This window comes from Limulus polyphemus, unplaced genomic scaffold (assembly GCF_000517525.1).
Source record: "Limulus polyphemus unplaced genomic scaffold, Limulus_polyphemus-2.1.2 Scaffold552, whole genome shotgun sequence".
NCBI lineage: Eukaryota > Metazoa > Arthropoda > Merostomata > Xiphosura > Limulidae > Limulus > Limulus polyphemus.
The window spans coordinates 437278-449358 of record NW_013666162.1 but is presented as its reverse complement, the minus strand read 5'-3'; the positions used below and the strand labels follow the sequence as shown (position 1 = coordinate 449358).

Sequence of the window (12081 nt, the reverse complement as noted above, 5' to 3'; positions counted from 1 at the left end):
TCCTGTACTGCGATGTTAAACTTATATTAAAGTTTTTCTTCATTACCCATTCAAGCCATCTCCAAGCATTATTCGTCTCAAAGTGGGTTCCTCATCATCGAATTTGAATATCAACAAAAGTGGTGTAATTAAAAAAAACTTGACAGGCATTGTGTCTAGCCATCAGTGTATATGTATATTGAGAAGGTGAATAACCTAGACCCTCCTTAAGCACGTATACTGTGTGTGAACCTAGTCTGTTTTGTATTGGTATATTCAGCGTGTGAAACTAACCATTCTTATATGTGTATTCCAAGCATTTGAACCTGGTCATCCTTGTACATTTGTATCAAGCACATCAACCAAGCCACCCTTGTACATGTGATAAGCAAAATGTGGGCTGTAGTTTAAACTTCAAAATTAACTTATGAATATGGGTTGTTGTAATTATGTAGAACATAAATTTTCCAGCATTAGTTCCAAAGTTTCAAATTTTTTCCAGCACCAGATATAAGTTAAAAAGTCAATACCAAAAGTTGTTTTTTTTTTTAAGTTGTTTTTAGGTCACAATTCTTTTAATTCTAGGGTTGCTATCTACATCAGATCTTGGTCCAGCTGCTAAGATAGATAAAGGTAAAGTTGACAGAAGTTTTCGAGTTCGCAGTAAGTCAGCAACTCCAAATACTAGTATCACATCTGTTTCTCCAGCTCTGTCTTCTGACTCAAGTACATCTACTGCGACAGTTACAACTGCCACCTCCACTACTCATAGCAAAGGAACCAAGCGATCTCGTTCAGTGTAATTCATTTTGTAATGTTTATGAATATTTTGAATTTAATAAGGCTCACGTCATATTTCTTTTTAATATATTCTTAATATTTTATCATGTAGATTGGAAAAAAAAAAAGTATTATTGTTAGCAAAACATATTCCTTGTTATTCACAGTGTATGTGATCGTGCTAAGATAAAGTAAGAATACCCATGTTTTAATTTTTTTAAATTACTAGCTCAAACTCTAAATGAAACTAATGTACACATTCTTTGAATTGTATTGATATAAAATGCTATAAAGTGTGAACTCATATTTAAAACATTCAATATAGTGTGTTTTTATTATTATTATTATTATATGCTCTTCCTTTAAAGAACAAGTTTCAGGAGGTAACTTTGGTTAACCAGTTGGTAAAGGATTGGACTATAAAACAATATTTTCCTTCACTGAAAGTTATTTATAAGTTACACTTTTTTTTATTTTGTCAGATCAAATGAAAGGTAAATTTTTTATTTTTGCATAGACAAATCATTAGGATCAAGCTACTTAACAAACCTGAATTTATTATTAAATGAACTATTAACTGGAATAAAGACGTGTTTGCCAAAATACTTTTGAATAGCATGTTTTCGGGTATCAATATAAAAATAATATTTGGGAAGCTTAAAATTGGATTGAATGACCCGAGAATTGTAAAATGCTTGGCATGTATATGGTTTGGATTAATTTAAACTTTTAAAAATTATCAGTTAGTTTCTTGCTCCACACTAAGTTATGTTCATCATTTTATATTAAATATGTGTGTGAAGATATAAATAAGAACCTTAAGTCACTAAAAGAAATATTTTACAATCATAATAGTTAAGATTTAGTGTGTTTTATAATAATTGAGTTGTGTCATTTAAAATATGAATTTAATTGTTCTAAAACTGATTACATCATTGACTCAGCTTGTATCATTTTTCCCTTAATATTGTTTGATCTTCATTTCATCCTAAGCCTAATACTTTAATGTTTTATTGTCTATATATCACTATAGGTCTGCAGATGAAGATGATGTTCCAGAACTTAAAGCTGAGAAGGACAAAGAAAGAAGACATGCTAATAATGCCAGGGAAAGGTAAATTAATGACCGCAAGATAATTATTTGAATATTGCAACAAGTACTGCCTCATATAATGCTGTTGATCTGGTTGACTTAAATTGCTTGTCACCAGTCAGCCGTGAGTGGCAAACGAACAGATGGTCTCTATAATCTTATTTATATTACAATGAATATTGCAACAAGTACTGCCTCATATAATGCTGTTGATCTGGTTGACTTAAATTGCTTGTCACCAGTCAGCCGTGAGTGGCAAACGAACAGATGGTCTCTGTAATTGTATTTATATTACAAGTATGTAGAGGAATGTTTTAAATGGTTACGTTATGAGATATAATCATGGGAATGAATAGCTTTCTTTTTTAATCTGAAATATTTTATTTAAGTATCATGTAACTAAAGTAAATATATTAGTATGATAAAAATAAACAATTCATTAAAGAATTTTGTGGCTGGATTAATACATAAGTTTTCTACCTATCATAGGTTCTTAGGGTCTATCCCAGCTATGAAATAAAAACATTTTATGAATATTCTCTTTGTAGTTTTCCTTTCTTTAAGTTTTGAAACTTCATGGTGTCTAAATGAAAAATTAACTGATAGAGAACACTGAATGGCTTGTTATTTTTCTTATATCTGGAACCAGAGATGAAAGGTTTCTAAAGTATAAATAGGGCAACATTGTGCAATAAACTTTTATTTAAAAATATAGGCAAAACAATACATTATACAATAAAAAAATTTTTTAAATTAAAAATGACTACACCTTTTCTGTTACTTCCTCTTTCGAAGTGGAGCTGCCTGAATAAAATTAATATGTTTAACTTAGACTTTCAAAAGGTAAAATTTTTTGTTGATCTAGCTATTGAAAAATCTCTCTCTAAACTATACACCAAAATTTTATTTAATGAAATAAGATTTTTTTTTGAATGGTAGAGCTAACATACAATTTTTGCTGACCAATAAAAATTGCCTGGTTCTTGTTATTGAGGACTTTTAAGCTGGGTATCTTTCATTTTCTTAAAGTGAAAGATTATATATTTAGTGATTGAGATTTATAGTACAATAAATATCGTACATCGTTATCATCTTCGTACTTTTTATATATTTAGTGATTGAGATTTATCGTACAATAAATATCGTACATCGTTATCATCTTCATACTTTTTATATATTTAGTGATTGAGATTTATCGTACATTGTTATCATATTCGTACTTTTTATATATTTAGTGATTGAGATTTATCGTACAATAAATATCGTACATCGTTATCATCTTCATACTTTTTATATATTTAGTGATTGAGATTTATCGTACAATAAATATCGTACATCGTTATCATCTTCATACTTTTTATATATTTAGTGATTGAGATTTATCGTACAATAAATATCGTACATCGTTATCATCTTCATACCTTTTATATATTTAGTGATTGAGATTTATCGTACAATAAATATCGTACCTCATTATCATCTTCATACTTTTTATATATTTAGTGATTGAGATTTATCATACAATAAATATTGTACATCATTGTCATCTTCAATCTTTTATATATTTAGTGATTGAGATTTATCGTACAATAAATATTGTACATCATTGTCATCTTCAATCTTTTATATATTTAGTGATTGAGATTATTCGTACAATAAATATCGTACATCGTTATCATCTTCGTACTTCAAACTTTTAAGTCAGGAGAGAGAGAGTGAAAACTCAAAGATTTTTAATCTTTCTTCTTTTGGTTATGGTAACATTAAACATGTATTACTAAGATTTTTAATCTTTCTTATTATTATTATGGTAACATTAACATATATTATTAAGATTTTTAATCTTTCTTCTTATCATTATGGTACCATCAACATGTATTATTAAGATTTTTAATCTTTCTTCTTATCGTTATGGTAACATTAACATGTATTATTAAGATTTTTAATCTTTTTTCTTATTGTTATGGTAACATTAAAACGTATTATTAAGATTTTAAATTTTTTTCTTATTGTTATGGTAACATTAACATGTATTATTAATATTTTTAATTAACCTCGTTATTTTCCATTTTTAGAATTCGGGTCCGAGACATCAATGAAGCATTTAAAGAGCTGGGGAGAATGTGTATAATGCACTTGAAAACAGACAAATCACAAACTAAGCTAGGGATTCTTCACCAAGCTGTTGATGTTATCACAAGCTTAGAGCAACAAGTTAGAGGTGTGTTTATTATGACCATCACCTAAACTTTTTAGGATTTTGTTATGCACTTATAAGCTAAACTAGCACTTATTAGACATCTTGACAAATGCTGTAAGTTATACTTTAGTGATTATAAACAAAATGGCCCCAAATTAGGCTAAAAGAACACAGAATGTTACTTTTTTAAAAACTAAACAGAACATTTTTGACTAAAGCGGAGATTAGTTTTAGAATTAAATAAGTTATGGGTTTTAGAGTTTTTGAGACTGAATGAGATCTTAAGGTTAAAGGCTAGAAAATAGACTGATGCACTTGACAAGAATAAAAAGTTAGACTGGATGATATTTTGAAGATGGAGTGGGCAATAATAAGATTTTTCCTATATTGAAGTCATCTATATGATACTTTTTGTCTAAAGCTTCTAGTTTAAATGAACACTTGCTAAACATGACATTTCTCAATTGATTTTCCAATTTATATATATATTTATTGTTTTTTTATAAGTCATATTATAAACAGTATATTTGTTCTTTCGAATTTCATGTACAGTTTTTCTGTCATAGTCTGTAGACACTTCTCATAAAACTATGTAATAACAGCAGCAGTGCATTCTCTTGATTAGTTGCCAGTAATCTTTCGGATATCCTTAGCTGCCTTTCATTCTGCGGTTTAGCTGTGGGTTTGAAATAGCTGGAACTTGTATCTATGTTACAGCTTGATTAACAAGACTAGATATATTCTCAGATCACAATGTTACATTGTTTTTATATGCGTAGAGAAACCCCAAACATAACATATTACGTTTACAAAAAAAAATAGCTAATCATACTCCAGATAAAATTTTATTCAAAACTGATGTTACAGCTTAGGCCTTCCTTAAGGTTACTGTGTCACATACAAATACAAACTGATAACCAAAAAAAAAGAAACATTAATTAAAAACTGACTTAAGAATAGTAATGTCACATGTTCTTGCACACACATTAAAAAGAATTAGAATGAGCAAGCAATCGAACAAAAAAACCATAATAATTACAATGGCCTAGAATTATTTCTGTTTGTGTTATGTTTATAAGATTGAATCAGGAGAGACTCTTTGAATTTACAGTCAAAGAAACTATTACATTTTACTAAGAACTTAATATTAATTTTTTTTTAACTTCTGTACTCTGTTTCATTCTTTAAAATCCAGTGGCATGGATGTGTTCCTTAAAACATTCATGTACTGAACAACCGGTTTCACCAATATACTTATCAGTACAAGAGTCATACAGTCCATTATTTGAAGAAAGACATTTTTTTTTGTTATTGTTGAAAATCATTTTTCTTATTTCTTTTGTGTGTGTTTTTTTTTTTTTTTCTGGAGTGTGATTAGTCTATTTTTTTTTTTTTTTGTCGTAAACATGGTTTCAATTGTCCAATCTGCTCTGCAAAGTTTAAAACTATCACACATTCTGTGTTACAGGCCTGTTTTGTTTTGTTTTCTGGAGTGTGATTAGTCATTTTTTTGTCATAAACATGGTTTCAATCATCCAGTCTGCTCTGCAAAGTTTAAAACTATCACACATTCTGTGTGGAAGAAAGAATAACTTTAACAAATGCTTGGATTTGATTTCTTTTGAAAAACCTGTTCACACCTGTACCTGTGGGTACACTAGTTGAATTTATTTACTTTTTCACTAGGTAAGGTGAAACAATAGAAACAAACATTTCAAACCAAAAAACAGGATTCCTTAAGGGACTGTAGCATTATCAACCTTTACATATCAACAGTGTAACTTGTGAACTAATTTTGTTATAGATAATCATTTATTTTCTGTATGTAATAACTCATAAATATTGGCAGCTGAATTTCTTAATTAGAAGTTAATTAAATGTTATACTGAATGAAGATGAAAAATTTCTGGTACAATGCTACTGAAAGACCCAGCATGGCCTGGTTGTTAGAGCACTGGACTTGCAACCTGCAGGTCGTGGTGTCATGGGGTTGTTATAATGTTACATTCAATCCCACTATTCATTGGTAAAAGAGTAGGTCAATAGTTGGCATTGACTAGCTGCCTATCACTTCAAAATTAGGGATGGTTAGCACAGATAGCTCTCGGGTAGCTACTAAAATATATATACATATATGATAAGAAATCAGCTATTCTTGGTACTAATTTCAATCCCATGCTAATCTGATCATTTTAATCCTAAATGCCCTTATTAGAATCTAATGCAATTCCTTATTGGTAAATCCTAATAATCTTTAGAAAACAAACTCAGTTAAATCAATCCCTGCATTCGAAGTAATAAATACCGTAAAGTTTTTTGTGCTTTCATGAAGAACAATGGCTGATTGAAAGCCCAGATACTCTTAAACCGAAGTTATGTTGTTCACACTTTGTCATTTTTAATTCACAAAAATTATATTACTTTATTTAAACAGCAAACATATAGTAAGAATTTGAACCTAAGCTTCTACTTTATGATACTTTAGTTTGTACCTTCTTAGGGTTGTACAAACTTTGAATTTGACTTGTATATAAAATTTTATATTTTCATACAGGAAATCATTTATTTAATTAAACAGGGAATTTCCAGTAGTTAAGAGTTTTTACATAGAGAAATTCAGAGTAATTTTTGACGCTCCCTTACATCAAATGAAATTTAAAATTCTGAAAAAAAAGATACTATTGGATGTGTTACTTTACACATGTTGTTCAGTTTAAAATTAAATTTTTAGGTACATAAGTCCACAATTTTAGAGGGCCTGATGGATAAGGAGCTCAACTCCCAATCTGAGGGTTATGGGTTCAAATCTCCACCACTGAATATGCTCGCCCTTTCAGCCATGGGAGCATCATAATGTGATGACCATTCCCACTATTCGTTTGTTAAAGAGTAGCCTAAGAGTTGGCAGTGGGTGATGTTGACTAGCTACCTTCCCTCTAGTCTGTCACTACTAAATTATGGACAGATAGCCCTCATGAAGCTTTGTGCGAAATTCAAAAATCACAATTTCAGTTACTTCATTTTGAAATAGTAACAAGAAATAAGCCCTTGTGTAAATTTAAAGAATTTGTTTCAAGATGTAGTGTCCATTAATTGTTAACACATGTATGTTTCACCACAGAGAATATCTAAGGCCTACCTACCTACCATTATGGGTTTCTCCATAAGTATTAAAAAAACTGTCCTTTGATAATTTGGAACATATACAGTGTAGCCAGACATGCTAAAACAGAGTGTAACATAGAAATAAACTTTAGGTAGAGCAGGGAGAGAGTAACATCAGAGGCACTTGAAAATGTACTGGTAGCTTACCTAAAGTGTAAGGTAGAGCAGGGAGAGAGTAACATCAGAGGCACTTGAAAATGTACTGGTAGCTTACCTAAAGTGTAGACGGAATCAGCAAGGTTCAGCAGTTCTCTTGAGATTACATACAAGCTGTTGAGTTCAAAACTTGACCACATAGTTTTACAAGATAACTAAAGAAGATTTTACAAACTTAAGAACAATAAGTTAAGTTTGGTAACTAACTGGACAAAAAGGAGGTTCGGTGAGTTATTGCAATATTTAGTTTTCTTAGAACAGAAAGTTAAGTATAATAAAATGTTACAAATCGGTATTCGATTAAATTCACTAGAAGATTTTAACCAGTAACCGTAGGCTGATAATAAAATTGGAATCAACTTGATAACGGACTGATAATAGAACTGGAATCAACGTGATAACGGACTGATAATAAAATTGGAATCAACTTGATAACGGACTGATAATAGAACTGGAATCAACATGATAACGGACTGATAATAGAACTGGAATCAACATGATAACGGACTGATAATAGAACTGGAATCAATGTGATAACGGACTGATAATAGAACTAGAATCAATGTGATAACGGACTGATAATAGAACTGGAATCAACATGATAACAGACTGATAATAGAACTGGAATCAGTGTGATAACGGACTGATAATAGAACTGGACTGAACATGAATGTAAAAAGTTTTTATTTTTTAGAGAGAAATCTTAACCCAAAAGCAGCCTGTCTGAAAAGAAGAGAAGAAGAAAAGAACAGTGAAGGCCCAACATTAACAATGCATGGGCTTCACCACCCATCTACGGGATTAGATTCCTTGTCTCATCATCAGATGTCTACTCCCATACCAGTAAGTAGTATAAAGTACCAGTCATGTGCATAACTTAAATGTGAAGTATTTAATTAATCTTTCTTATAGGGCATGCCCATTATTCGATATTTTCTTTTTGTTTTGGCTCATTTCATTTGGAAAAAGTGCAAAAATTATGTTAACATTCAGGGATGAGGAGGGATTATTTCATCACAGGAAAAAGTGTGAAAATATTTCAAAGTTAAGCATACTCACATTTTGTACTAAATATTTTAAAAAATTTTTCTTTGCATGCTCTGATTGTAACTCAACACAAGACTGTACATAAATAATGCTGCTTTAATCAATCGGATGACAGAAGGCCAGCATCAGACTGTACATAAAGAAACCAGTTTTAATCAGTCAGGTGATATAGACGCCAGCAGCAGGCTATACATAAATAAACCTGATTTAATCAGTTAGGTTAAATGGATTAAATGATAAAGCTTGAACATAGATAATTTTGCTTAACTTGACCAGATGATAATGCATTAGCAACATTCTATGTATAAAAATACCTATTTATGTCAGTCAGATGACAGTGTCAGAATTATTCTATGCATGGACACCTATCTTACTTTATCAGGTGAGAAAGTACCAGCATCATTTAAGTAAATCTTTTTAACTCCATCACGTCCAGTTGGGTTAGATCCTGCCTTGAGGGCAAAGTTGCACCATTGTATTGAAAAAGTTATAAAAAATAAAATTGCAGTTATTCTTACCTACATTAAAAAAAATATTTTCAAATTCACAAATTTTGATTTGATTTTAGTGTGCTCCTAACAAAAGCATTATTGTAATGTGTATTTTTTTTTTTTTTTTTTTTGTGGACATAATACGGTACCTGTAACCCCTAGAAAAAAGTCCTAACTGTTTTAAACAAAATAGCATTAATTTATCCTGAATACATGTGTAGACTTATAGCCAATCGCTTTCTCAACCTTGGTTATCACAGTTTGGTGGAATTGCCTATATCTCAGCATCGAGAAGTCACAGGCCACTGATCTAAATATGTCATGAAAGCTGTTTTTTCTTGTTCTATTCAACTATAGCTTCAAACTCAGTAAAGTTTTATGTAGGGATTGTAACAAAGCTAAAAGACAAGGTGCTATTAAACAACTTCTCCCACAACTACGGTACTGATTTGTTTTACTTTAAGCTTGATTTATCATATTATCCTTCATATAATGTTGTAATATGATAGGAATGTTTTTGTAGAACAAGATGAGGTGAGCCATGTTTACTTTAGGACTTCCAAGCTTAAATAGCTGCTTGAATGTATAAAAAAAATCACCGAAAAGATATCTATATATACATAAATTAACATAAAACAGGTTTAAACCTAATTTAAAAGTATTAAATTAAACCTTCTGATTAACAATATTTGAAAAATTAGACTTTCTTATAATTCTGTGATCAAGTTATTTTTATAAAATGCCAGTGATTATAAATGCATTGACACTGAGTGCAGAGTTTTTTAAGTCAAAACAAAAATAAAATTTACAGTTTTATAACATGAAACTTTCATAGGAAGGTTTCAGAAAAAGATAGGAAGGCATAAAAATCATTAATTAAAATTTAACAACAAAGGTATTAAAGCATTGTTAATTGTTTCTTTAAAAAAAAAAAAAAAAAAAGACAATATACAACAATATCTTGAATTTTCAAAACTGTGAATTTGTACAAATGTCACATATGAAAATAAGGTATTTTATTTGCAGAAGATTCATTGTCTATAGAAAGTTCTTCTGAAGTTTCAAGAAATAACATATAACAAGTGCATCAAATCAATGCACCTAAACATCTGAGAGTTAAATAATGAACTATCCACATGAATCTGTTCATAAAGAATCATGCGTAAGTTGATGAGATGTTGGATTGTCTTTTCTTTTAATAGGGACAGCAGCCACCATTGCCTTTAACTCATCCCCAACAATAGAATGCTTCCAGTGGAAGTATGACATTTTTCAGTCTTTGCCTCTTCTAGTTGCCTGTGAATTGTACAGAATGGTTGGAGTGCAGAACTCATCTCAGTGCTTCCTTTCACTTATAATGTTCACTCTATAGTTAAAGCAGGAGTAGAACAGTTTATTCGTTAATGATATGTGATTCCAGCTTTGGAAGTACAAGACTATGCAATGATTTGGTTATAGACCCATAAATGAAACTCCACTACCTATTCAACACTTCTCATCTTAATGACTATCCACAGAAGAAAAGCTATGAATAAAAAATATTATCAAAAAATCTGCTAAATTTCAGATTGTATAAGATGATTATTAAAGGCCAAAATAACATAACAATGACCCTTATCAAAATACAGTGAAGATTGGGTCAGTGGAAAAAAAAAAAAAGCTTTTTTTCTATATACGACCAGCTTCGTTCCATGGACAAGCAGGAATATTGTATGTTTGAGAACTATAATTTGAGAACACTTTTTGTTTCTACATTATTTTCATTGTTTAGAGTAGAAGAAAATTTTCAACGTTCTTATTTTCTGCAATCTTTAAATGTGTGTTTTAACTTTTTGTTTTTATGTTTACCTGCATCAACTTCACTGGTTAAAGTGGTACACCTTAAACATTTGTACTTATTTCAGAAGGCAATGAACTCTTTTAAAGGTTGAAATTATTACACTGTCTTGTACACTTTTTACTTGTACATAATCTTTAATGTAATACTATTACTGAAAAACGTTAAACAATTTCTTCTTATTGTGTATTTGATGATTTTAATGTACTTAATCATGAAAAACTTTTAATTTTATGACTGCAGTATTTTATTTCTGTTTTTTTTTACTTCAAGTAATTAATATAAATTCAAATATATCTATTGATCCCTCTAGTATGGCTACTAGTATCGGATTAATTTTACCAAGAACAGTGAACGTGTTAGTTTTGCATTTGGGTTGTGTCATTATTTCATATAAATAATTTGTATATTGTATGTTTTTTTTTCTACATTATACAGTAATGTATTCTTACTTTATATAGTAACTAGCAAAGGTGCCCAGTGACGCTAGACTTAGAAAATAAATTGAGCTGTAGCACGTGAGCTGTTCATTTGACGCATGGGAACCCATGCTTCAAGAGGCATTCAGTGTTAATTTTGTTGGGTGTCAATTTTTTACTAACTTGCTTCTGATCTCCTTGTTCAGCTGAGCATTAAGGTGGTAAAATTGATATTGCTGGCAAACTGTAACCATTTATGTGATTGTTCATCCATTTAAGCTAGATTTTTGGGGGTCCCACTTGAGTTCCTTTACCAAATGTTATCAAAATTGGGTCAGCCAGATTTCCACAGCAAGTTGTGGCAAACAGACAAAAGGATAACTCTGCTTTATATATATAAATTATCATTTGATTACATTATGATGAAAAGAATGTAGTAATTAAACATCACTCACTAAACCTTACGGTAAAAACCAGTTCCTGTCTGTCCCTGAAAGTTAAAATAAAAGAAATATCTCTCAGATATTTATGTTCTCTATAACCAAGAAGATTGCTAATGTATATTAAAAGTTTGTTAATTAAATAAAACTCTTACGTCCTGGTAATAAGAGGATGTATTGTTAAATTTTTTAGTTAATGCAGTTGGTGTAGAAAATTGTAAAAACACCACCTGAAATTTTTTCATTGCATATGTTTTTTTGTTTTACATAATAATAATGCAGCTTTCTGTTTCATGAAAATATTATAATCATTAGCAGCTATGTTTTCCACCATACTATAACATTTTGTTGCAGTGCAACTAGCAATTATATGTTATTATACGTTATAAATTATATAGCCAGCACTCATGATATTCAAAAGTATGGAGAATCGATAAGAAAAAAGTTAATATCAGAAAAGTAACTGAATAATCC

General features: G+C 30.1%; 1 protein-coding gene across 3 annotated transcripts in view; it reads left to right on the top strand.

Annotated features, from left to right (window-relative positions):
• Positions 1 to 12075, top strand: part of LOC106459050 (transcription factor 12-like) — a 69789-nt gene extending 57714 nt beyond the window's left edge. For all 3 annotated transcript variants that reach the window (XM_022385434.1, XM_022385433.1, XM_022385435.1), the window contains 5 exons: positions 565 to 778; positions 1793 to 1873; positions 3928 to 4073; positions 8068 to 8216; positions 10114 to 12075. In XM_022385434.1, the coding sequence (XP_022241142.1) occupies positions 565 to 778; positions 1793 to 1873; positions 3928 to 4073; positions 8068 to 8216; positions 10114 to 10155 (632 nt within the window). In that variant the 3' untranslated portion in view covers positions 10156 to 12075. The remainder of the gene's footprint in view (positions 1 to 564; positions 779 to 1792; positions 1874 to 3927; positions 4074 to 8067; positions 8217 to 10113) is intronic.
• The last annotated feature ends 6 nt before the right edge of the window (positions 12076 to 12081 follow it).